Source organism: Oncorhynchus masou, chromosome 17 (assembly GCF_036934945.1).
Source record: "Oncorhynchus masou masou isolate Uvic2021 chromosome 17, UVic_Omas_1.1, whole genome shotgun sequence".
In the NCBI taxonomy this organism is placed as follows: domain Eukaryota; kingdom Metazoa; phylum Chordata; class Actinopteri; order Salmoniformes; family Salmonidae; genus Oncorhynchus; species Oncorhynchus masou.
Genome location: NC_088228.1, coordinates 3,088,267 through 3,116,071, shown reverse-complemented (window position 1 = coordinate 3,116,071; position 27,805 = coordinate 3,088,267). Strand labels below are relative to the sequence as shown.

The following is a 27,805-nucleotide window of genomic DNA, read 5'->3' as shown; positions in this document are numbered from 1 at the left end:
TGTTTGTAACATGTAGGTATTAGACTCGGTCAGGGAGAGGTTGAAAATGTCATTGAACACACTTGCCAGTTGGTCAGCACATGCTTGGAGTACACATCCTGGTAATCCGTTTGGCCCTGTGGCTTTTGTGAATGTTGACCTGTTTTTAAGGTCTTTTTCACATCGGCTACGGAGAACGTCATCATACAGTTGTCCGGAACAGTTGGTGTTCTCATGCATGCTTCAGTGTTGCTTGCCTCGAAGCGAGCATATAAAGCATTTGGCTCGTTTGGTAAGCTCTAGTCACTGGGCAGCTCGTGGTCGAGTTTCCCTTTCGTAGTCCGTAATATTTTTTTCAAGCCCTGCCAAATGGGGGCAGAAAGCCTAGCGGTTAATGCGTTGAGCCAGTAACCGAAAGGTTGCTAGATCTAATCCCCGAGCTCACAAGGTAAAAATCTGTCGTTCTGCCCCTAACGAGGCAGTTAACCCACTGTTCCTGGGCCGTCATTGTAAATAAGAATTTGTTCTTAACTAACTTGCCTAGTTAAATAAACATCCGAGCGTCAGAGCCGGTGTCGTAGGATTCAATGTTAGTCCTGTATTCACACTTTGCCTGTTTGATGGTTCATCTCAGGGCATATCGGTATTTCTTGTAAGCGTCCAGAGTAATGCCTTTAATCCATGGCTTCTGGTTGGGAAATGTACGTACGGTCACTGTGGGGGATGACATCATTGATGCACTTATTGATGAAGCCAGTGACTGAGGTGGTGTCCTCCTCAATGCCATCGGAAGAATCCCGGGAACATATTCCAGTCTGTGCTAGCAAAACAGTCCTGTGGTTTAGCATCCGCACCATCTGGCCACTTCCGTATTGAGCGAGTCACTGGTACTTCCTGCTTTAATTTGAGCTTGTTAGTTAGAATCGGGAGGATAGAATTATGGTCAGATTCTCTAAATGGAGGGCGAGGGAGAGCTTTGTACACATCTCTGTGTGTGGAGTAAAGGTGGTCTAGAGTTTTTCTTCCTCTGGTTGCACATGTGACATGCTGGTAGAAATTAGGTAACACGGATTTAAGTTTGCCTGCATTAACGTCCCCGGCCACTAGGAGCGACGCTTCTGGATGAGCATCTTCTTGTTTGCTTATGGCCTTATACAGCTCAATGAGTGCGGCCTTAGTGCCAACATCAGTTTGTGGTGAAAAATAATATAGATAGTGTGGTCGAAAGCTTATCATAAGGTATTCTACCTCCAGGCGAGCAATGCCTCGAGACTTCTTTGAATATTCGACTTCGCACACCAGCTGTTATTGACCAATAGACACACAGTCCCGCCCCTCGTCTTACCAGACGTAGCTGTTATTGACCAATAGACACACACTGCCGCCCCTCGTCTTACCAGACGTAGCTGTTATTGACCAATAGACACACACCCCCGCCCCTCGTCTTACCAGACGTAGCTGCTTTGTCCTGCCGATGCATGGAGAAGCCAGCCAGCTCTATATTATCTGTGTCGTCGTTCAGCCACATCTCAGTGAAACATAAGATATATTACAGATTTTAATGTCCCGTTGGTAGGATAGTCTTAATCGTAGATTGTCCAGTTTGTTTTCCAATGACTGCATGTTGGCTAATAATAATAATAATAATAATAATAATAAGAGAAGTGGTGGCTTACCAAGCTCACAGAACAGGATCACAGAGTGGTGAAGCGTGTTAAAATGGTCTGTCCTCGGTTGCAACACTCACTACCGAGTTCCAAACAGTCTCTGGAAGCAACTTCAGCACAACAAGTACTCTTCTTTGGGAGCTTCATTGAACTGGTTTCCATGGTCGAGCAGCCGCACACGAGCCTAAGATCACCATGCGCAAGCATCGGCAGGAGTGGTGTCAAACTCACTGCCATTGGACTCTGGATCAGTGGACACGGGTTCTCTGGCAGTCCGATGGACAAATCTGGATTTGGCAGGTGCCAGGAGAACGCTACCTGCCCCAATGCATAGTGCTAACTGTAAAGTATGAATAATGGTCTGGGAAGGTTTTTCATAGTTCAGACTAGGCCCCTTAGTTCCAGTGAAGGGAAATCTTAATGCTACAGCATACAATGACATTCTAGATGATTCTGTGCTTCCAACTTTGTGGTAGGCCCTTTCCTGTTTCAGCATGACAATGCCCCTGTGCACAAAGCGAGGTCCATACAGAAATGGTTTGTCTATATTGTTGTGGAAGAACTTGACTGCCGTGCACAGAGCCCTGACCTCAACCCCATCGAACACCTTCTGGATGAATTGGATCGCCGACTGCGAGCCAGGCCGAACTCATTCTGATTGGCTGGGCCTGGCTCCCTAGTGGTTGGGCCTTTGCCCTCCCAGTTCAGTTGGATTAAAGGCAAAGCCCCCTTTACTATAGCCTATATTGATGACCATAATACACAATTATCTAGCTTTGCTTTTTTGACCAGAGCCCTATTCCCTATATAGTGCACTACATTAGACCAGAGCCCTATTCCCTATATAGTGCACTACTTTAGACCAGAGCCCTATTCCCTATATAGTGTACTACTTTTGACCAGGGCCCTATTCACTATATAGTGGTACTACTTTTGACCAGGGCCCTATTCCCTATTTGACCAGAGCCCTATTCCCCCTACTATAGTGTACTAGACCAGAGCCCTATTCCCTATATAGTGCACTACTATAGACCAGAGCCCTATTCCCTATATAGTGCACTACTATGGTATTCCCTATATAGTGCACTACTTTAGACCAGAGCCCTATTCCCTATATAGTACTACTTTAGACCAGAGCCCTATTCCCTATATAGTGGTACTACTTTAGACCAGAGCCCTATTCCCTATATAGTGGTACTACTTTTGACCAGGGCCCTATTCCCTATATAGTACACTACTTTAGACCAGAGCCCTATTCCCTAGACCAGATATAGTGCACTACAATAGTACTACTTTTGACCAGGGCCCTATTCCCTATATAGTACACTACTTTAGACCAGAGCCCTATTCCCTATATAGTGCACTACAATAGACCAGAGCCCTATTCCCTATATAGTGGTACTACTTTTGACCAGAGCCCTATTCCCTATATAGTGCACTACTTTTGACCAGGGCCTATTCCCTATATAGTGCACTACTATAGACCAGAGCCCTATTCCCTATATAGTGCACTACTTTTGACCAGGCCCCATAGAGCTCTGTAAAGGGATTAGGGCGCCATTTGGGACGTAGCTTCTCTCTTCCCCGGTCCTCTACATGTGTGGATTACTGGCCACATGTTAAAGTATAGTGTGTGTGCTTTTCTTTCTCTGTGTGTGTGTGTGTGTGTGTGTAGCGGGTAGCTGGGGCAGTGTGTGTGTGTGTGTGTGTGTGTGTGTGTGTGTGTGTGGCGGGTAGCTGGGGCAGTGTGTGTGTGTGTGGCGGGTAGCTGGGGCACTGTGTGTGTGTGTGTGTGTAGCGGGTAGCTGGGGCACTGTGTGTGTGTGTGTGTGTGTTGCGGGTAGCTGGGGCACTGTGTGTGTGTGTAGCGGGTAGCTGGGGCAGTGTGTGAGGCTGCAGCATTCATTGTTATCCCTCCTCTCTTTCCCACTCCAACCTCCACCTCTTCTCTTCTCCCCCTCCACTCGTCTTCTCTCCTCCCTCTTCTCTACCCTCTCAGTAATCAGGCTTTTGCCTCCATCCTACCACTCTACAGGGGTCTGACGGGGAGTGTTTGTGACATTTTACTCTGACAGCCAGCGCAGGATAAAAGCGCCCGCATGCCCTTCCACAGCAGCATACAGACTTTTACCCACGTGGCATTGCTGTTTAGTCTTAATGCAGTGTCTCATTCAGCGTATTAATGTCACTCTGCTGTGTGGAGGATTAGGACTGAAAATCTTTGGGCCAAACGATCAAAATGTCACATTCTGTTAATCATAATGCTTGTGGAATGGTCCTCTCTTCTCGGGTGATTTGTTTCGACTGTTTAGAAAATTATCTTGCCTGAAACCTGAAGATTTTGGTCCCCGGGCTTTACCTCAACTGGGCTAGCAGTTTTTAGCACGCAGGAGACCCGGGTTCAAATCCTGGTCTGTCACAAGGACCCATGAGCATCAACAATGGAAGTTCATAGGAGTATGTCTAATGAAAAGTCTTATTATTATTATTATTATTTTGAATTTAAGGCACGTATCACATATTTTTAACTGTTTTTCATCCACAAAATTATGAAATGGCAAAGGATTTGATTTATGTTCTAACATATAGAAAAGGGGTCTTTGGAAAAACATCATCTACCTGAGTGTTAAATCAGTTATCAAATTGAATTTCCATATAATCTCTACTGGAATTACTGCAGTTGAATTGGCTACAGGGGGAAATCGTAGTGGTCACAAAACGCCAGTCTCAACAGTGAAGAGGCGACTCGGGGACGCCTGCCTTCTAGGCAGAGTTGCAAAGGAAAAAGCCATATCTCAGACTGGCTAATAAAAAATAAAAGATTAAGATGGGCAACAGAACACAACCACTGGACAGAGGAACTCTGCCTAGAAGGCCAGCATCCCGGAGTCGCCTCTTCACTGTTGATGTTGAGACAGGGGTTTTGTGGGTACTATTTAATGACGCTTCCAGTTGAGGACGTGAGGCATCTAAGTGGCTAGGTGTCAGCTATGCATGTGGTTTGCTAAAGCTAAGTGGCTAGGTGTCAGCTATGCATGTGGTTTGCTAAGTGGCTAGTGGCTAGGTGTGCTATGCAGCTATGCATGTCAGCTATGGTTTGCTAAGTGGCTAGGTGTCAGCTATGCATGTGGTTTGCTAACCTGCTAGCTAAGTGGCTAGGTGTCAGCTATGCATGTGGTTTGCTAACCTGCTAGCTAGGTGTCAGCTATGCATGTGGTTTGCTAACCTCAGCTAGGTGTCAGCTATGCATGTGGGTTGCTAACCTGCTAGGATGTGGGTTGCTAATGTGGGTTGCTAACCTGCTAGGATGTGGGTTGCTAACCTGCTAGGATGTGGGTTGCTAACCTGCTAGGTTGTGGGTTGCTAACCTGCTAGGTTGTGGGTTGCTAACCTGCTAGGTTGTGGGTTGCTAACCTGCTAGGTTGTGGGTTGCTAACCTGCTAGGTTGTGGGTTGCTAACCTGCTAGGTTGTGGGTTGCTAACCATCATGTGGGTTGCTAACCATCATGTGGGTTGCTAACGTGTTAAGCAGCCAGCTAGCTTCATCTGGCTAGTGAGGCTCGACCTGACCGGGTTATGTGTTGCGAAGCTAGCCACAATAAGGATTAGGCACAATAGTGGAATTTGGGATTTGCCTTCAAAATAAAAGTACCCATTTGAAAATGATAATCACCTCCCCAGTCAGCCTATTGTGTGTATTGACATTCATATTGCACTGTACAGCATTACCTAATGATTGGGGATCAATGAAACGGGGTATCAGTCTACTCAATACCCAAGGTCTTTCCCCAACATCCTCCTCAGAGTTAGACTCCAAAACATCCACACAGTATTGTTTTTCCTCTGGAATAGTGTTCAATACACACAGGTTGACAATAAATGTGGCTCAATTCAGTGGTTTCAGAGTCCCACAATAAGAGCCACGATGCTAATGCTCTCTGGGTGTCACTGAGTAGACTGATACCCCACGTCATTGATCAACAGTCCATAGATAAGGCTGTACAGTGAAATAAGGATGCCCCCAATGCAATTCTAAAGTATAATACATCCAGTGTGATTTCAAAAGATTTGTCAAATCAACAAATTGTCTTTTTGTTGCTTTTATATAACATTCCAACCTCTTAGCATGATCTATTCAATTATGCCACAATTCTACTGTTTGTATGCATTTGCGTCTCTGTCAATGACATACTTTTATTTTGAAGGCTAACCGCAAGTCCACTATTGTGGCTCATCCTTATTGTGGCTAGCTTCACATAGATGGTCCGACCACCATTAATCAAATAAGAACTGCGTTTATAAATTAGGGTTATTTTAGATGACACCTAGCTATATAGTTAGCTAATTATAGCTACTGAAACAGATTGTAATTTTGCTATGTTTTTGGGGATGAACATTGTTTTACATCCATGAGCTAGCTAGCTTTTTATTAGGACCAGTACTGTAGGTGCACGAGACAAATTTACCAGCATTCTAGCAGACAAATCGTTGTGACATATGAAATACAAGTGATAGTGTAATCGTTGTGTAATAACTACGTCAAATTTAATGAAAGCGTTAAATTATTATGTGACGTGCAGTCATATTCAGGTCCTGATTGGTCAACAAGCTTATTTGACATGCAAAGACCCAATCCTGGTTGGGGAATGAAACTGAACAAATGAACAATGAAACAGCGCAGCAAGTACGTGAAAGAAACAGGTTTTGGTGATGTTTTAATGGGGACATATGTAAAAGTCAACAAAATAACGACGCTGGGCCAATTGTGCCGCCCTGTGGGACTCCCGATCACGCCCGGATGTGGTACACCCTGGATTGGAACCAGGGACTGTAGTGACGCCTCTTGCACCGAGATGCAGTGCCTTAGACCGCCGTGTGTGTTAACTCTGTAACTGTAGTAGAAATATTGAATATTATTTATCGGTATCAGTTATTTTGGAAAATTTATTGAATATCGGCCAAACAATTCGTAGTGATTCTGGTATAATCTTTCATTTTCAGAGGGTGTCTATATATAAAAAACTATTGATTTGTCAAAAGAACAGACTGCTCTCGGGTGACCAAGATTTTTTTGGTTTTCGGGGGACAGCCCTAGTTTACCTCCATTTCCTGGTGCTCATCCACATCCACTCGGTACTGGTACCCCGTGTGTATATAGCAAGGTTATTGTTCTTCTGTGTTTCTTTTCTCTTTGCGTTGTTGGGAAGGGACCGTCAGTAAGCTATTCACTGTTAGTCTAGACATGTTTACGATATGACAAACTTGAATTCATATATTTTTCAATCATTTTGAATTGTAAAGTAATGTCTTTCCACACAATATCACAACTGATTTTTGCCAATCTGGGAGGTGAAGTTGAATTGAATAATTTAGATGTGTATTTTGGATCAGAACGTACCAGAGGCCACAACTAGAGCTTGTTCCAGAATCTCCTTGGCTGGCTACTTTTTCTATTTGGCTCGCTACTCTGTACGTACGGAAAACACTGTAGCATTATTGATTATTGACTTCTTTACCGTTGTTGTTGTAGGTCCATGATGAGTGTGCTGGGCCGTAGCTAGTCACGCGGTGGGAGGGAGGTCGCCCAGGATGGCGTCCACACCACCAGCACAATGCACCATGGCCAAACCTGGGACAGACCGAGATGGAGCCATGGTTGGGAAGAAGGTATGCTATACAGTTCCTTTTGGAACTATTCGCACCACTCGACTTTTCCCACATTTTGTTGTGTTCCAGCCTGAATTTTAGAATGGATTAAATTGAAAGAGAAAATTCACTGGCCTACACACATTAACACTGTCAATTAGGTTAGTAATTCCATCCATCAATTTTCTCCTAACACAGCCATGAAACTCTAACTGTTTTAAAGTCACCTTTGGCTTCATGGTGAAATCCATGAGCAGTTCTTCCTTCCTCTCCAGCAACTGAGTTAGGAAGGATGCCCATGTCTTTGTAGTGACTGGGTGTATTGATCCAACAACCAAGGTGTAATTAATAACTTCACCATGCTCAAAGCGATATTCAAATATCTGCTTTTTAAATGTTTTACCCATCCACCAATTTGTGCACTTTGCAAGACATTGGAAAACCTCCCTGGTCTTTGGTTGAATCAGTGTTTGAAATTCACTGTTCGACTGAGGGACTTCACAGATAATTGTATGAGTGGAGTACAGACATTAGGTAGTCATTCAAACATCATGTTAAACATTTTTACTCCTGAAACTATTTAGGCTTGCCTTAACAAAAGAGGTTGAATACTAATAGACTCAAGACATTTCAGCTTTTCATTTTTAATTCATTTGTAAAAATGTAATTCCACGTTGACATTATGGGGTTAATAACTTCTTTGGGATACGGTGGGGCGGTAGCGTCCCACCTGGCCACCATTTGGTGAAATGGCAGAGCGCCAAATTCAAATTAAATATAAATAGTATAAATATTTCATGAAATCACAAGTGTTATACAGCTTAACTTGTTGTTAATCCAGGTGTCAGATTTCAAAAAAGCTTTACGGCGAAAGCAAACCATGCTTTTATCTGAGGATGGCACACAAATGCATAACAAATCATTTTCAACCAGGGAGTTGAGACACGAAAGTCAGAAATAGCGATATAATGCATGTCTTACCTTTTGAAGATCTTCTGTTGGCACTCCAAAAGGTCTGTTACATTACAAATGGTCCTTTTGTTCGATAATGTCCTTTATATCCATAAACTCAGTTTAGCTGGCGCACTTCAGTCAATAATCCACCGGTTTCCATCGGTCAAAATGCATGCAAAATGAATCCCAAACTTTACCAATAAACCTATCCAAACAAGTCAATCAATGTTTATAATCAATCCTTAGGTACCCTAATACGCAAGTAAACGATCAAATTTAAGACTGAGAATCGTTATTGTCTTTACCAGAGATTAACAAAAAGAACGCGCTATCTCGGCCTTGCGCATGGAAACACTACAGCCAAAATGAGAGTCCTTAGAAAAACTACTTCTTCTCCCTCATTTTTCCTGAAACTCTCTCTAAAGACTGACATCTAGTGGAAGCCCTAGGAACTGCAATCAGGCACAATTTTGCCCTATTATAAAAGTGCCAGCCATTGAAATCAGTGGTAGGATGAAAAACCTTTTTTGGGGGGATGGTTTGTCCTCGGGGTTTCGCCTGCCATTTCAGTTCTGTTATACTTACACACATTATTTTAACAGTTTTAGAAACTGTAGTGTTTTTTTTTTTTATCCAAATCTATCTTCTGGGCCGGAGTAGCAGGCAGTTTACTTTGGCTACACTTTTCATCCAGACGTCAAAATACCACTCCATATCCCAGAGAAGTTCAGAAGGAAGCCTGTACAGAATAAAAGTATTGTCCTGCTGGTGAATTAATCTGACTGACCCAGATTTTCCTCTAGGATTTTGCCTGTGATAAGCTCCATTCTGTTAATTTTTTTTTATCCTGAAAAACTCCCCAGTCCTTAACCATTTCTAGCATACCCATAACATGATGCAGCCACCACTGTGCTTGAAAATATGGAGTGGTACTGTGTTATGTTCATGGAAACCCAATACAGCACTTTGTATTCAGGACAAAAGGTGACTTGGCTTTGACACATTTTTTTGCAGTATAACTGTATTGCCTTATTGCAAACTACTGAGGAGTTTGTCATTATAAAAAATAAACAGAAATGAGCTAAGCACAGGCAAAATCCTAAAGGAAAACCTGGATCAATCTGAGATAATGAATTCACCTTTCAGCAGGACAATAACCTAAAACAAGGTCAAATCTACACTGGAGTTACATACCAAGAAGACTGAATGTTCCTGAGTAGTTTTGACTGAAATATACATGAAAACTATGGCAAGACCTGAAAAATGTTTCTCGCTCAACAACCAATTTTGACAGAGATTGAAATAAGTTTAAAAGAACAATGGGCAAATGTTGCACAATCCATGTGTGGAAAACTATTCGAGACTTGCCCAGAAAGATTCACAACTGTAATTGCTGCCAAAGGTGACTCTAACATGTGTTTACTCAGGGCTGAACATGTACCCTCCCTCCCCGGTCTCTAACCCCCTCTAGGCACTTCTCCCTTTCTGAATGGGTGTAGGTTCTGAATGTAAATAATTTAACGTTCACATTACAATGAAAATACAATAAGTCAAAACATTTTTATTGGCTTAATTTGGACTTAAATCCTTAATACTTTATTTTTCCTTTTTCTCCAGAACAAAGATAAGATTTCCCCGTTCACAAAGACTCTGAAGCTGGACCGGAGTAAGTTGTTGGGGGCTAAGGAAGGAAAACCACCCAAGTCTTCCATGAAACGCAAACTGTCCTTCACCATGAGCCCCCCTCGCAACGAGGAGAGACACTCCGACACAGGTAACGACCCACGAGCTACTCACCTGGCTGCTAAGCAACTGTGTGTGAGAAGACGAAGGGGTATCTTTATTATAATTTTCCATAAATATCCTCTTGTCTTCATGAATGATGTGTGTGTGTGTGTATATATAATTAAGCATTAAGGCCAGAGGGGTGTGGTATATGGCCAATATACCACGGCTAGGGGCTGTTCTTATGCATGGCGCCACGCGGCTACAGCCCTTAGCCGTGGTATATTGGCCAATATACCACATTACCACACAGGTTATCCTATATACAGGTAGTATGTACAGGTTATCCTATGTACAGGTAGTATATACAGGTTATCCTATGTACAGGTAGTATATACAGGTTATCCTATATACAGGTAGTATGTACAGGTTATCCTATGTACAGGTAGTATATACAGGTTATCCTATGTACAGGTAGTATATACAGGTTATCCTATGTACAGGTAGTATATACAGGTTATCCTATGTACAGGTAGTATATACAGGTTATCCTATGTACAGGTAGTATATACAGGTTATCCTATGTACAGGTAGTATATACAGGTAATCCTATATACAGGTAGTATATACAGGTTATCCTATATACAGGTAGTATATACAGGTTATCCTATATACAGGTAGTATATACAGGTTATCCTATGTACAGGTAGTATATACAGGTTATCCTATATACAGGTTATCCTATGTACAGGTAGTATATACAGGTTATCCTACACTGCATTTGGGAAAGTATTCAGACCCCTTGACTTTTCCACATTTTGTTACGTTACTGCCTTATTCTAAAATGGATTAAATACTTTTGATGAGTGAACAATCTAAACACAATACCCCTTAGTGACATCACAATACCCCTTAGTGACATCACAATACCCCTTAGTGACATCACAATACCCCTTAGTGACAAAAACATATTACATTTACATAAGTATTCAGACCCTTTACTCAGTACTTTGTTGAAGCACCTTTGGCAGTGATTACAGACTTGAGTCTTCTTGGGTATGACGCTACAAGCTTGGTACACCTGTATTTGGAGAGTTTCTCACCGTGCTCCTCTGCAGATCCTCTCAAGCTCTGTCTTGTTGGAGAGATGTTAAATTCGGCGCCGGTGTTCCTTAAAAAAAAAGTACAATCTCAAATCTCAGGTGTACTGAGCGCAAACTTGAACATTTTGAAAAATCTGCTCAACTTCCAACGCAGTGAACACTGTTGGTGTGAAGTGGCCAAGTAGACTACTGTGGCTATTTTATCATAATGTTGACCTACCAGAGTGGCCTACCATTTAAAAAACAATGGAGAACATGCATCCCATAATATGTTAACATGGAAATGGCTTGTTCTATCATTAATATACAATGTGCAGGTGTTCATATATATATATATATATATATATATATATTCCATGAGACATTTGAAGAAGAAACAACATGCACGGCTTCACATGAACCTGTTTATCCACTTGTCCTTCAGACACGGAGGGGACTGAAAATGGTGTTGTTTGATGCAGGAAACCACTTTCTAAAATACAGTATTGTTCCTGTTATTACAGGGAATCAGACAAATGATGCTACTTTCTGCCTATTGGCTACTTGGCTTATTCAAATTATGCTACTTTCTGCCTATTGGCTACTTGGCTTATTCAAATTATGCTATTTTCTGCCTATTGGCTACTTGGCTTATTCAAATTATGCTACTTTCTGCCTATTGGCTACTTGGCTTATTCAAATTATGCTACTTTCTGCCTATTGGCTACTTGGCTTATTCAAATTATGCTACTTTCTGCCTATTCAAGCCTGTCTCAAAATACAACACCGCTCCTTTTTGCCTATTCAAGCCTGTCTCAAAATACAACACCACTCCTTTTTAAGACAAACAAAAAAATACTCTACCTGACTGTCTTTTGAAAGGTGTCGAGACATTCTCGCTGACCACAAATTAATAATAACTGGAGTATCCTAACTAGCAAAGGATATGAACAAGATTGACTACGTGCATCTCTTGCTTTGATCTCAAAACAAGCTCAATTTTAAAGTCTTCCATTTTGCCATTTCAAGTGCATAGGCTATAGTCAACGGTATACATGTCAGAGGCCCGTACGTCTGTGAGTCAAAACGCAGCGAGACAATGTTTAAAAAATAAATAAAAAATCACAATCAAGTCTCCATGAAAATGGCAAAAAAAAGAAACGAATTTGAATTATTATTATTTTTTTTACGGTCAAGTCAAAGTCCAGACCTAATTCCAATTGAGATGTTGTGGCAGGACTTGAAACGAGCAGTTGATGCTTTAAAACCCACACATGTCGCTGAGTTAAAGCATTTCTGCATGGAAGAGTGGGCCAGAATTCCTCCACAACGACTTAAGAGACTGATCAACAACTACAGGAAGTGGTTGGTTGGAGTCCTTGCAGCTTAAAGGTGGACTGATCAACAACTACAGGAAGTGGTTGGTTGGAGTCCTTGCAGCTTAAAGGTGGACTGATCAACAACTACAGGAAGTGGTTGGTTGGAGTCCTTGCAGCTAAAGGTGGACTGATCAACTACAGGAAGTGGTTGGTTGGAGTCCTTGCAGCTAAAGGTGGACTGATCAACTACCGGAAGTGGTTGGTTGGAGTCATTGCAGCTAAAGGTGGACTGATCAACTACAGGAAGTGGTTGGTTGGAGTCCTTGCAGCTAAAGGTGGACTGATCAACTACAGGAAGTGGTTGGTTGGAGTCCTTGCAGCTAAAGGTGGACTGATCAACTACCGGAAGTGGTTGGTTGGAGTCCTTGCAGCTAAAGGTGGACTGATCAACTACCGGAAGTGGTTGGTTGGAGTCCTTGCAGCTAAAGGTGGACTGATCAACAACTACAGGAAGTGGTTGGTTGGAGTCCTTGCAGCTAAAGGTGGACTGATCAACTACCGGAAGTGGTTGGTTGGAGTCCTTGCAGCTAAAGGTGGCCTGATCAACTACAGGAAGTGGTTGGTTGGAGTCCTTGCAGCTAAAGGTGGCCTGATCAACTACAGGAAGTGGTTGGTTGGAGTCCTTGCAGCTAAAGGTGGACTGATCAACTACAGGAAGTGGTTGGTTGGAGTCCTTGCAGCTAAAGGTGGACTGATCAACTACAGGAAGTGGTTGGTTGGAGTCCTTGCAGCTAAAGGTGGACTGATCAACTACAGGAAGTGGTTGGTTGGAGTAATTGCTGCTAAAAGGTGGCACAACCAGTTACTGAATGTAAAGGGGACAATAGTTTTTCACACTGGGGGAATTGGGTGTTGCATAACTTTGTTTATTAAACAAGTATGTATTGTTGTGTTACTTGTTCACTCAGGTTCCCTTTTATCGAATATTAAGTTTTGGTTGAAAATCTGATAACATTCTGTATCAAAAAGATGCAAAAGTAGAGAACTAGAAAAGGGGCAAATACCGTTTCACGGGACTGAAGGAGCTACCGAAATGGTTTTTAGTTTGGACATTTTACAAGCGAATTTGAACGAGAGACATTGTGCAAATGAACACACTTTTTTTTTGACGGATGTTTGTCTGAAGGAAGAACCGTAATGGAGAGGGGTGGGGGGTGGGAATGCAAGGAAATCAAAATGGTTGCAGCTATACAAATAACTCATCCAATGGGCTTTTGACTTCTCAAACCTGGCAGAAAGCGAACACCAGTATGAGCCCTGCACCACCTTCATTAATTCAGCCACTTCAGGGAGAAGAGCTGTGTGATGCTTGCCTTGGTTTATTTGTTGTTGTGGCCAGCAAATGCACATGTACATGCGGACTAGTGCAAGCAAAATAGACTTGTCGTGTCACTTGTCTGTTCGGCCAGCCACCTTCTACCAAATAGTTTAGTTATGTAATCCAGAGTGCATAAGAGAGGTGAGTACCAGGCCATTAGGGCCCGGCGGTCATTAGTGCTGAGTACCAGGACATTAGGACCCGGGGGTCGTTAGTGCTGAGTACCAGGACATTAGGACCCGGGGGTCGTTAGTGCTGAGTACCAGGACATTAGGACCCGGGGGTCATTAGTGCTGAGTACCAGGACATTAGGACCCGGGGTCATTAGTGCTGAGTGCTGAGTACCAGGACATTAGGACCCGGGGTCGTTGAGTGCTGAGTACCCATTAGGACCCGGGGACATTGAGACCCGGGGTCGTTAGTGCTGAGTACCAGGCCATTAGGACCCGGGGTCGTTAGTGCTGAGTACCAGGACATTAGGACCCGGGGTCGTTAGTGCTGAGTACCAGGCCATTAGGACCCGGGGGTCGGGGTCAGGCCATTAGGAGTGCTGAGTACCAGGCCATTAGGACCCGGGGTCGTTAGTGCTGAGTACCAGGCCATTAGGACCCGGGGGTCGTGCTGAGTACCAGGCCATTAGGACCCGGGGTCGTTAGTGCTGAGTACCAGGCCATTAGGACCCGGGGGTCGTTAGTGCTCAATTAGTTAGTGCATAATTAGTCTAGCCTATTGTAGACTGTATTATTATGTTGGATGGACTGGTTACCACCTCCATGCTATGCTTTAAACATTCTGTCTGGGAGAGAACTTATTGGCCTTGGCGATGCTGTTGATTTCTCTGATAGGGCAGGCGTACAGATTTGTCCTACAATTTATAGTGACATTTATTTTTTAAATAGCCTAGTAATGGGGCATTTTATTGATTTATTTTTAACAAATATTTTTCTTATTAATAGCTACATTACCTTTTTTTTTTTAGCTACAGAATCTCTCAGCGCGTTTCTATATCCTTCTCCTGTCCTTCGTTAATTTCTCGAGCGCGCAGAGAAAGAGGCCGTCCACAGTTTAATTAAATATATATTTTGTTGTGAAAACGTTGTTACTATCCATGTTCCCGAACAGATTTCAGTTGGTTTCCCAATAGCAGCACTGTGTAGCTGCAGGAACAGGGTTGGAGTTACCACCCAATAGCAGCACTGTGTAGCTGCAGGAACAGGGTTGGAGAGCCAATAGCATACAGAGTTTGGGTGGAATAATCACGTGTAGGTCTGCAAGAGGCTGCCGGCTCCTCGGCGGAGGGGAGAGTTTTGATGGATATAAAACCGGAGTCGTCTACCTGGCTGATTATGTTTTTTATTAAATGTTTTATTTAATCGACTTTCTCAAATCAATAGCCGATAGTCGCGTCATGCAGCCCATATGGGGGGGGCAGCGTAGCCTAGTGGTTAGCGCATTGGACTAGTTACCCAAAGGTTGCAAGTTCGAATCCCCCGAGCTGACAAGGTACAAATTAGTCGTTCTCCCCCCTCCCTGTTCCTAAGTCTGTCATTGTAAATAAGAATTTGTTCTTAACTGACTTGCCTAGTTAAATAAAGGTTAAAAAAAATACAATTAGATTTCTATGGTTTGTATCATTCACAACTAAAGTTGCCAGGATCTGTTTCAGGTGATCACTACGCTCAACATCACTCGCTCCAGAATGATATATTTTCTATTTCATTTAGTGAAATTCAAATATATTCCTCTTATTGAAAAATCATATCAAATAAATGCTTGGGTCTTAAATGCTTATATCTATAGCCAGATAACATACAGTATCTATCTAGTCTATGGTCAGATAACACACTTTCGTCTAGTCAGATAACACACAGCGTCTATGGTCAGATAACACACAGCGTCTAACACACAGCTATGGTCAGATAACACACATGGTCAGATAACACACAGCGTCTATGGTCAGATAACACACAGCGTCTAGTCAGATAACACACAGCGTCTATGGTCAGATAACACACAGCGTCTATGGTCAGATAACACACAGCGTCTATGGTCAGATAACACACTTGCCTATGGTCAGATAACACACAGCGTCTATGGTCAGATAACACACAGCGTCTATGGTCAGATAACACACAGCGTCTATGGTCAGATAACACACAGCGTCTATGGTCAGATAACACACAGCGTCTATGGTCAGATAACACACAGCGTCAGATGGTCAGATAACACACAGCGTCTTGGTCGGATAACACACAGCGTCTATGGTCAGATAACACACAGCGTCTATGGTCAGATAACACACAGCGTCTAGTCAGATAACACACAGCGTCTATGGTCAGATAACACACAGCGTCTAGTCTGATAACACACAGTAGACAGATAACATACATTCTGTTATGGTCAGATAAACACAGCGTCTATGGTCAGATAACACACAGCGTCTATGGTCAGATGTCTATGGTCAGATAACTTTATAAAGCATATGGTCAGATAACACACAGCGCTATGGTCAGATCAGCGTGGTCAGATAACACACAACGTCTATGGTCAGATCAACACACAGTCTTGTGTTATGGTCAGATAACACACAGCGTCTATGGTCAGATAACACACAGCGTCCTATGGTCAGATAACACACAGCGTCTATGGTCAGATCTCCCTATGGTCAGATAACACACAGCGTCTATGGTCAGATAACACACAGCGTCTATGGTCAGATAACACACAGCGTCTATGGTCAGATAACACACAGCGTCTATGGTCAGATAACACACTCCTATGGTCTCCCTATGGTCAGATAACACACAGCGTCTATGGTCAGATAACACACAGCGTCTATGGTCAGATAAACACCCTCTATGGTCAGATAAACACCCTATGGTCAGATAACACACTCTCGTCTATGGTCAGATAACACACAGCGTCTATGGTCAGATAACACACAGCGTCTATGGTCTGATAACACACAGTAGACTGACTCTACTCTCCCTATATTCTGTTCTTCTGAAAAACATTTTCTTCCTCCATCGTGCTTCTTTAGATGAGTCAGTCCCAGACCAGTAAATAAATGGATTTATTGTGATGGTGTGTACTTTATAAAACATATGTTTATGATCCAAAGGCCTGGGTCCTCTAGACGTGGAGGTAACTTGTCTGCCAACATGGCAGCTTGCAGCCCTTCATCACTGATCGTCTTGTGTTTTGTGTGAAGGAGTGTTTTTGGGATCAGAAAGTTGTATCATGCCAGGTTAATGCTGTGCTTACACTGTAAACACACATGAGCACGTGACCTGTTCTCCCTGTCTGCTCTCTGGCTTCCTCCTCCCTGTCCCTCTCCTCTCTCTCTTCCTCCCTGTCTGTCTGCTCTCTCTGGTTTCTCTCCTCTCCCTGTCTCCTCTCTCTGGCTTCCTCCTCCCTGTCTGTCCTCTCTGGCTTCCTCCTCCCTGTCTGTCTGCTCTCCCTGGCTTCCTCCTCCCTGTCTGTCTCTCTCTGGCTTCCTCCTCCCTGTCTGTCTGCTCTCTCTGGCTTCCTCCTCCCTGTCTGTCTGCTCTCCCTGGCTTCCTCCTCCCTCTCCTGTCTGCTCTCCCTGGCTTCCTCCTCCCTGTCTGTCTGCTCTCTCTGGCTTCCTCCTCCCTGTCTGTCTGCTCCCTCTCTGGCTTGCTAGCTAGCTCACGTCATACAGGTCTGTATTTTGTCTGACCTGATCCTATTATCCTACTGGGGGGCAACTCACTTTGCCGACTACAAAGAATGGTCCCTCTCTTTGCCCCCCCTCTACTTACTAACAGTTTGTTGTTCTGCCTGATAGAGAGATCTCTCTGGGGGGGACCACTGGGTCACCTGTTGCGTCACCTGTTGTTGATCTTGGCTGTGTCCTATATGGCACCCTGTCCCACTAATATAGTGCGCTACATTTGGCCAGGCTCCATAGTGCTCAGGTGCACTATATAGAGAATAGGGTGCAATTGGGGGTGTGTTTTGGAGAGGTGTGTATTTGTCTCTCTAACCCTGTCCCCTGTAGATAAAGATGGTCCGGATAAGAAGAAAGTCAAGAAGGAGTCTGGGGGTAAGAAGGCCCCGGTTAATCTCCTGTTTCCCTCCCTCGGAGCCTCCAGATGGCCCTCCTGATGCAGATGACGGCCAGGGACAACAGCCCAGGTCAGAACACATTCATCCCCTCTCTCTCTCTCTCCTCCTACCCTCTCTCCTCCTCCCCTCCTACCCTCTCTCTCTCCTCCTACCCTCTCTCTCCTCCTCCCTCTCTCTCCTCCTACTCCTCCCTCCCTCTCTCCTCCTCTCTCCCTCTCTCTCCTCCCCCTCCCCTCCCTCTCCTCTCCTCTCCTACCCTCTCTCTCTCCCTCTCCTACCCTCCTCTCTCTCTCCTCCTACCCTCTCTCTCTCCTCCTACCCTCCACTCTCCCTCCTCTCTCTCCTCCTCCATCCCTCTCTCTATCTCTCCTCCTAGATCTCTCAGTCCCAGACCAGTCCACTGAGTCCTGGGGAGAGTCTGAGGGATCTTAGTGACTCCCTGCAGGATGTACTCAGCAGGTACTGTCACATCTTCGGCCTGGGTCCTCTAGACATGTGTGTGTAGGTGTCTTGTCTCGCCGTAGTGACTTCAGCAGCTTGTAGGCCACACTATCTGCTACGCTGTAAACACACATGCTGTGCTGTAAACACATGTGGTGTGTGTCTTGTCCGGGATCACATCAAGTTGTATCATGCCAGGTCTAACCCACGCTGCTGTGCTACACTGTAAACACACATGAGCACGTGACCTGTTCTCCCTGTCTGCTCTCTGGCTTCCTCCTCCCTGTCTGCTCTCTCTGGCTTCCTCCTCCCTGTCTGTCTGCTCTCTCTCCTCCTCCCTGGTCTCTCTCCTCCCTCCCTGTCTGTCTGCTCTCTCTGGCTTCCTCCTCCCTGTCTGTCTGCTCTCTCTGGCTTCCTCCTCCCTGTCTGTCTGCTCTCTCTGGCTTCCTCCTCCCTGTCTGTCTGCTCTCTCTGGCTTCCTCCTCCCTGTCTGTCTGCTCTCTCTGGCTTCCTCCTCCCTGTCTGTCTGCTCTCCCTGGCTTCCTCCTCCCTGTCTGTCTGCTCTCTCTGGCTTCCTCCTCCCTGTCTGTCTGCTCTCTCTGGCTTGCTAGCTAGCTCACGTCATACAGGTCTGTATTTTGTTGACCTGATCCTATTATTAGTGATACGGGGGGGGGGGCAAGGAGCACTTTGCCGACTACAAAGAATGGTTTTCTTTCCCCCCCTCTACTTACTAACAGTTTGTTGTTTTTTTGCGCGTGATAGTGTGAGTGAGGTTGGGGGGGGGACCACTGGGTCACCTGTTGTGTCTCTCTTGATCATGATCTTGGCTGTGTCCTATATGGCACCCTGTCCCACTAATATAGTGCGCTACATTTGGCCAGGCTCCATAGTGTATCCAGGTGCACTATATAGAGGATGGGTAAGGGGTGTGTTTAAGGTTGAGTGTTGATCATCTTGTCTTTAAGGCTAACCCTGTCCCCTGTAGATAAAGACCCGGATAAGAAGAAAGTCAAGAAGGAGTCTCTCTCTCACCCTCCCTCGGTTAATCTCCTGTTTGGCTACCCTGTCTCCTGTATCAGATGGCCCTCAACCTATAGGGATGTGGTAGGGACAGTTACAGGCCCAGGTTAGATCATCTCTAGTCTTTTGACTCTCTCTCTCCCCCTCCCTCCCTCTCAGACTCACCCCTAGCCACCCGTCCCTCTCTCCTCTATCCTCGTATCAACCTCTAGGGATCTGGTAACCCTCTCTCCTGTATCCTCGTATCAACCATAGGGATGTGGTAAGGACTCAGTATTTGTTTTGGTTGAGTGTTAGATCATCTCTAGTCTTTTGACTCTCTCTCTCCCCTCCCTCCCCCTCAGACTCGACCCCTAGCCACCCGTCCCAGGCCCCCCCGGTGCAGAAGAAAGTCCCCAGCAGCACGGCCTCCAGAGCGAGGGACAAGGTGAACAAGAGGAACGAGCGTGGCGAGACGCCGCTACACATGGCCGCCATACGAGGGGATGCCAAACAGGTCAAGGAGCTTATCAGCCTCGGAGCTGACGTCAACATTAAAGACTTCGCGGGTAAAAGAACACCTGGCCTTGATACAACGATAAGGGTCTTTTATAGTGCAGAGATTTGCTGAACTGTTGAGGATTCAGCTCATACTCAATGTTGCGTTGTACAGTAGTACTTTGTTTAAATGTGTCCCGTAGAAACAATGAATCAAGTATTTCATACGTTAGTACTGTGTAGTTTGGGGTGGCAGGGTAGCCTAGTGGTAAGAGCGTTGGACTAGTAACCGAAAGGTTGCTGGATCGAATCCCCGAACTGACCAGGTAAAAATCTGTCCTTCTGCCCCTGAACAAGGCGGTTAACCTGATTGGCCGTCATTGTAAATAAGAATTAGTTCTTAACTGACTTACCTAGTTAAATAGAAAAAAATAGTATGATGATTATGTTATTACCATTTTAAAAATGCATCCTCTGTCAGGCTGGACGCCCCTTCACGAGGCGTGTAACCTTGGTTTCTTCGACGTGGCCAAGGTTCTGATTGCAGCCGGAGCGGAAGTCAACACTCAGGGTCTGGATGACGACACGCCACTCCACGATGCCTCCAGCAGCGGACACACAGATGTAAGGTTCACTTCCCTCCCTGCGCCGCTCGCTCGCTCTATAACCAGGATTACGTTAACTGACTCACTCCGTCAACTAACCATCGAGTAACGAATGTACAACTTGGTCTAAAGAAAACACGTCATTTTTCTATATTTCAAATTGAAAATCACATTTATTTACAAAGTGCTGTACAGAAACCCAGCCTAAACCCCCAAACAGCAAGCAATGCAGGTGTATATTTCTTGTCCTAAACCCATTGTCACAATTATCTGTTCATTCAGGACCATAACGGGTTCATTAACCACTTGTCCAATTCTCTTCCGTCTAGATTGTGAAGCTGCTGCTGACACACGGAGGAAACGCGTTCCAGGCCAACAAGCGAGGGGAGCGGCCTGTAGACGTAGCTGATTCTCAGGCGCTGGAGCTCCTCCTAAAGGGAGAGGTGCCCCTCTCAGACCCAGAGGATAGCCCCTCAGGTAGGGTGTCCTGTAGAGGATAGCCCCTCGGGTAGGGTGTCCTGTAGAGAATAGCCCCTCAGGTAGGGTGTCCTGTAGAGGATAGCCCCTCAGGTAGGGTGTCCTGTAGAGGATAGCCCCTCGGGTAGGGTGTCCTGTAGAGGATAGCCCCTCGGGTAGGGTGTCCTGTAGGGGATAGCCCCTCGGGTAGGGTGTCCTGTAGGGGATAGCCCCTCGGGTAGGGTGTCGTGTAGGGGATAGCCCCTCGGGTAGGGTGTCGTGTAGGGGATAGCCCCTCGGGTAGGGTGTCCTGTAGGGGATAGCCCCTCGGGTAGGGTGTCCTGTAGGGGATAGCCCCTAGGGTGGTAGGGGATAGCCCCTCGGGTAGGGTGTCCTGGGGATAGCCCCTGGTTAGGGGTCCTAGGGGATAGCCCCTCGGGTAGGGTGTCGTGTAGGGGATAGCCCCTCGGGTAGGGTGTCGTGTAGGGGATAGCCCCTCGGGTAGGGGATAGCCCCTCGGGTAGGGGATAGCCCCTCGGGTAGGGGATAGCCCCTCGGGTAGGGTGTCCTGTAGAGGATAGCCCCCCCACAGGTAGGGTGTTGTGTAGAGTTGTATCTTTGCCATTAGGTGGCTTTTTTATCGTATTTAAAAAAAGTTGATTCTATTTTGTGATTTCGAAAATAAAGGTGTTATAGATCTCTCATTTGTTATATTTGCTTGCATATGGTAATTTACCTTTTTTTAATTAAACTTAATTTAAAAACAAGGTTGTAATTGTGTTCCTCAACACTATACAAACACTGGCAATCAAACACAATTTTAATTCCTCTATTTTCCTTATGTTCTCTCTACAGAGTCAGAAGGCCCTCCGTCGGTGAATCCCTCCAGCGTGGACGTTGATGACTCGGACGTGGAAAAGGACTCTGAAGGAAAGCAGAGCACCGTGAAGGCCTCATCCTCCATGTCCGGCCTGGATGAGTATGAGTTCAAGGACGAAGAGGACTTGAGTAAAGCCCTGAACGATCGACACATCCTCCGGAGAGAGCTGAGGGAGAAGGAAAGGAATCATTTGGTGAAGCAGAGCAATAAAGGGGACGGGAGCGGCTCAGTCCAGTCCTCTAAGTCTAAGAAGACGAAGACGTCGTCCCGTGTTCGCTACTGCAGCTCGGATAGTTCCAGTGACGAGATGGAGATGCCAACAGAGAGAAGGAGCTCTCCGACATGCTCCAACGGCTCTGAGGGACACAAGGCGTCAGACGCCAGCAGGACTAAGAAAGAAAACCTCTGCAGCCTCACGACTTCCGAACAGAAAGACAAAAGCAGCAAAGTCAAGAAAAAGAACAAGAACCAGAGCAAGAACAAGGAGAACCAGGAGGACGAGAAGGAGAACAGCAAAGCTCTGGTGTTTTCCGTAGCCACCGTGTCTGTGTCGGAGACACACATGGACAAGAACAGCCGAGGACTCTGTGGGGACGAGGACTCGTTCAAAATCTCCTTCAGTCCCAAGGACGACTCGTCCGTCCACCTTTTCCACCTGTCCGCCACCGTCAAGTCCCCTAAGCTCAACTACGGTCTGGCCGACAAGCAGCCGTCCTCCAACCCGCTCAAACAGGAGAATGCCAAGATGACGTGCGTCTCGATTGCTGAAGGCCCCTGTCCGCCAGATGGTGTCAAGTACAACCACTACAACCCAGAGTCTGAGTTCTGCATGGAGAGCTCCAGTAGTAAAGGCTGCAAGCACAAGGAGAAGAGCAAGCACCACCAGAAGGACGTCGCCGTGGACTGTAGCGTCGGGGGCGGCGGCTCCAGTCCGCATAATAAAGAACGCAGCGTGGTCCACAGCTCTGACGGTGGTGCCTTACGGAAGACGGACAAAGATGGCAAAGTGGTCAAAAAACATAAACTAAAACACAAGGAGAAGAACAACCACTGCAGGGAGTATGAGGCGGACAGGGAGAGGAACCGCCTCCGGCAGAAGGAGGGCGGCAGGAAGGACGGCCAAAAGAACCAGGAGTTCGACAGGGAGTTCTGGAAAGAGAACTTCTTCAATGATGACGAACCTCCGCCTCCAGGGAAAACGGAGACCGAGAGGGAGGACGGCTCTCCTGTGACGGGAGAGAAGGGGACGAAAGAAATATACCCCTCGAGCATCGGCAAGGAGACGAGGCTGAGAGAGGTGCAAGAGAAGGATAAAGACAAGGTGTTGAAGAAGGAAGGGAAGGAAACCTCTGCTGTCTGTAAAGAGAAAGGAGGAAAAGATGGGAAGCCCATTGAGCGTGAGGAGAGGACAGAGAGCTCCACCTCTGGACTGACTATCTCTCTTCCTGAGGAGACGCAGCATAACACTACAAGCGTGAAAGATGAACCGGATGATAAACCGCTAACGGAGACCATGTCTACGGCTGATCTAGCCCGACTGGATGCCTCTGAGAAAGACCAGCGGGACAAATCTGACAGGAGGCCTTCTGTAAAAGAACGGGAGACTGATAAAAAGAATCCCGATAAGGAGAAGAAGGTTAAGATGGAGCACCTGGAGAAATCAGAGAATTCGCAAAATTCCATGGATCGCTGGAGGGAGAAGGAGAGGATGGTGTCTGGCTCATCTCATTTGTCCCCTGGTGACAAGAACCACAAAGAGAGTGAAAAGCTCAGAGCCTTGTCCACGACAAAAAAACACGAAGAGAGCAAGGACAAGAAGAGCAAAGAGAAGCCCGATAAGAAGAGCGAGAGGGAGAGACAGGAGAGGGAGTACAGAGACAAAGATAGGATAGGCTGGGATAACAAAGGAAAACCACCTTCAGAGAAATGCACTGATCAAAGTAAATTGGATCGTGCTAAGGAGAAAGACAAAGACTGGGATAAGAAGAAAAGGGAAAAATCTAAAGACTGCTCTTCATCTTCCTCCAGCTCTAACCTGAAGCTCCCCTTGGAGGAGAAGAAAGGTGTATCTGAAAGTGGCAAGACCACACCAGCAAAACTGCTAAAGGAGGAGGTCCTGAAAACGCCAGAGAAAGACAGAGACCGAAGAGACCGAGAATCCAGAGACTTTGACCGGCACAGAGATCGAGACAAAGATCGTCACAAGAGCGACAAGGACCGTTCCAAGGAGGGTAGCAAGGCCTGTAAGACCAAATCCAACGAGACTGAGACTGACCGAGACAACAGGTCCAAAGCTAAAGCCTCGCCTGCCACCCGGGAAGAGAAGCGACCCAAAGAGAAACGTCTGGTCAACGAGGACCTGAGGCAGACCAGCTTTGAACGAATGCTGAGTCTGAAGGACCAGGAGATTGAACAGTGGCACCGGAAGCATCTAGAAAAGATCAAACAGAAGGAGAGAGAGAGGATGAAACAACGACCCTCTACGACAACAGACCCAGGGAAGCTCAAAAGCAAAGCCAAGACAATGTCCTTGTCATCTGGAGAACAGTGTTCGAGCAAAGAACTGCTTCGCTCCAAGAGCTCCGAAGGCTCTGGCGACAAACCTATAAAGGAGAGCACCAGCTCCAGGACCATGTCCCTAGACGGGAAAACACTCTCCTCCCTCAGTGGGAAGTTGATGGCTGGTATTGAGAACAGCTTGAGCAGGTCCCCCAGGCCGGAGAGCGAGCGGTCGGGTCTCATGTCCATGTCCATGTTCCCCATGGCCAGTTCTGAGGACTCCTGTCAGGCAACCATGTTGACGCCGAGACCCGTAGAGTACGACTCGGATATGACCCTGGATGCCTCCCAGGACTCTCAGCCGCGTTTCCTACTGTCTTCCCTCCTCTCACAGTCTAGATCACCTGCCGTTCATGACAAAGACCACAACGGTCTTCCAGACTCAGCTCAAGGTAACAGGACTCCGCTGCAGAGCCGACACACTTCCCCTTACCTTATAGCTATTCTGGACGAGGAAGCAAACTCTGCGACGGCAGGTAAACATTTTGAAACTCTGTCAAAGGCCAGCGTGGTGCCTGCTGCTCAACCAAATGAAGAGCCTTCAGGTTTTCAGCTTCCTTCAGAAACCTGTGCAGATGTGGAGGAGAGCCAGAGTCAAAGGGGCCCTACTCAGATGCTTCCAAATCTCCCTAATGCAAGAACATATGCAGATCTCAACACTGAGAGTGAAGGTAACACTGCTCCAAGAACCGATGCAGATCTCAACACTGAGAGTGAAGGGAACACCGCTTCAGGTGTCCATCTTCCACCTCAAGTGTCCAACACCAGAGATCCTCTTGTAAAGGACTCCTCAACACTTCAACAGGCTAGTGTTCAACAGCTAGCTACGCCAGAACAGAGAGGGTTTTCTTCCACCTCTGATCCTCTCCTAATACGGGACGTCCAGTGTATCCCCATTGAGACCTCCACTGCGGCGCCCGACTGTAGCACGAAAGACCTGTCCTCTGAGGACATGACGCCACTGCTGACATTATCTTCTCTATCCTGTCAACTGCCGTTCTCCAGCAACGAAACCACCTCATCTCTCTCTGCTAGCCAGTCACGGGAAACCCTTCCAAACACCAGTACGGTGACCTCACAGCAGACGAAGACAGAGATTGGTGGAGATTTGGCTCTTGATCCTAAAGATACAACTCCGGTTGAGAGTGCAGCCAGCAGCTCTGAAAACAGAGCAGCTGTAGAGAGCCTTGACAGTGTGTTAGGAGCGTCTCGACCAGGAGCGATGGACAACCCAGTAGCCTCCACCAGCAGTGTTAGTACAGAGGAATCTGTGCAGAGTAGAACCAATGAATCTCAAGAGGACATGGACACTGACGCAAGCTTTCAGGATTGTAAGCAATCCAGATTCTCCAGTGACGTTGTCGACTCCAGCGATCCTCAACCGGGGACAAACGATCATGCTAGCCAGCATACACTATCTACTGTGTCGCGATGGCCGTGCCTTGAACACAAATCGGAAGAAACTCCTGACACACCTGACAACACATTGGAGAAGAGCAGAGGTCCTGAGGTCATGTCAACAGGAAGGACTGGTTGTCGGTCTTCGTCAGAGGGCAGTAATATGGTCACCGGCCCTGAGGTGAAATTAGAGCCATGCCCAGAGCCAATGGTAGTGGCTTCTACCTCTGAGGAGAGGTCAGAAGGACAGACACTGTCCAGTGCTTCTGGACAGTTTAGTAACTTCCAGCAAGGCTCGCAGACAGACCAGAGTGGTAGTAGTGGTAGTTACAGCTGCAGTGGGTTTTCTGCTAGCTCTTCCCCCCAGTCTGGGGACAGAGACTCTGACTCCTCCGGGGCTAAGGCCAAGGTCCACTCCGTAACCATGGAAGAGGACCAGGACCTCCAGCAGACCCACCCCAGGAAGAGGAAAATGCCAAGGATGTCTACCTCAAACGAGGCCGGAGGCAGCACACAACAGGTGGGTTCTCTGGGGGAGAGGTTGGAGGTGAGGGAGGAATAGAGGGATGGGTGTATGGCTGAGAGAGAATGGGGTTTAGGAGGGGGAGGAAGTGGACAGGAAGAAGAGAGAGAATGGAGTGGTAGATTTAGTAAAGCAGGGGATACTGGATATATATATTTTAACTTCTCTTGGTAACAATAAAGTTTTAGCTCCTCTACCTTACCGTATGCCTCCCCTACCTTACCGTATGCCTCCCCTACCTTACCGTATGCCTCCCCTACCTTACCGTATGCCTCCCCTACCGTATGCCTCCCCTCACCGTATGCCTCCCCTACCTTACCGTACCTTACCGTATGTATGCCTCCCCTACCTTACCGTATGCCTCCCCTACCTCCCTCCCCTACCTTACCGTATGCCTCCCCTACCTTACCGTATGCCTCCCCCCCTACCTTACCGTATGCCTCACCTCCCCTACCTTACCGTATGCCTCCCCTACCACCGTATGCCTCCCCTACCTTACCGTATGCCTCCCCACCTCCCCTACCCTCCTTACCGTATGCCTCCTACCTTACCGTATGCCTCCCCTACCTTACCGTATGCCCCCTACCTTACCGTATGCCTCCCCTACCTTACCGTATACCTTACCGTATGCCTCCCCTACCTACCGTACCGCCTCCCCTATGCCTCCCCTCCCCTATGCCTCCCTTACCGTATGCCTCCCCCTCCCCTCCACCTCCTCCCCCTACCTTACCGTATGCCTCCCCTACCTCCCCTCCCCTACCTTACCGTATGCCTCGCCCCCCTACCTTACCTCCCCTCCCCTACCTTACCGTATGCCTCCCCTACCTACCGTATGCCTCGCCCTCCCCCTATGCCTCGCCTCCCCTACCTTACCGTATGCCTCCCCCTACCTTACCGTATGCCTCCCCTACCTTACCGTATGCCCCCCTCCCCTACCTTACCGTATCGCCTCCCCTACCTTACCGTATGCCCGCCTCCCCTACCTTACCGTATGCCTCCCCTACCTTACCGTATGCCTCCCCTACCTTACCGTATGCCTCCCCTACCTTACCGTATGCCTCCCCTCCCCTACCTTACCGTATGCCTCGCCTCCCCTCCTTACCGTATGCCTCCCCTCCCCTACCTTACCTCTCCCTACCTTACCGTATGCCTCCCCTCCTACCCCTACCTTACCGTATGCCTCCCCTACCTTACCGCCTCCCCTCCTCCTAGCCTCGCCTCCCCTTACCGTACGCCTCCCCTACCTACCTAGCCTACCTTACCGTATGCTCCCCCCCTAGCCGCCGTACGCCCTACCTTACCTAGCCTACCTTACCGCCTCCCTCCCCTACCTTACCGTATGCCTCCTCCCTACCTTACCGTAGCCTACCTGACCCCTACCTTACCGTATGCCCTCCCCTACCTACCGTAGCCTACCTTACCGTACGCCTCGCCTCCCCTACACCGTATGCCTCCCTCCCCTACCTTACCGTATGCCTCCTCTAGCCTACCTTACCGTATGCCTCGCCTCCCCTACCTTACCGTACGCCTCCCCCTACCTTACCGTATGCCTCCCCTACCTTACCGTATCCTCTAGCCTACCTTACCGTATGCCTCCTCCCCTA

The 27,805-nt window shown here is 46.9% G+C and overlaps 1 protein-coding gene across 1 annotated transcript in view; it reads left to right on the top strand.

Moving 5' to 3' along the window:
* LOC135558328 (ankyrin repeat domain-containing protein 12-like) overlaps positions 1 to 27,805 on the top strand; it is a 47,848-nt gene that overhangs the window by 19,483 nt on the left and 560 nt on the right. The window contains 8 exon segments of the mRNA XM_064992067.1: positions 7,177 to 7,313; positions 9,864 to 10,020; positions 17,772 to 17,843; positions 17,846 to 17,908; positions 19,648 to 19,851; positions 20,262 to 20,404; positions 20,715 to 20,862; positions 21,697 to 26,198. Of these exon segments, the coding sequence (XP_064848139.1) occupies positions 7,236 to 7,313; positions 9,864 to 10,020; positions 17,772 to 17,843; positions 17,846 to 17,908; positions 19,648 to 19,851; positions 20,262 to 20,404; positions 20,715 to 20,862; positions 21,697 to 26,198 (5,367 nt within the window). The 5' untranslated portion in view covers positions 7,177 to 7,235.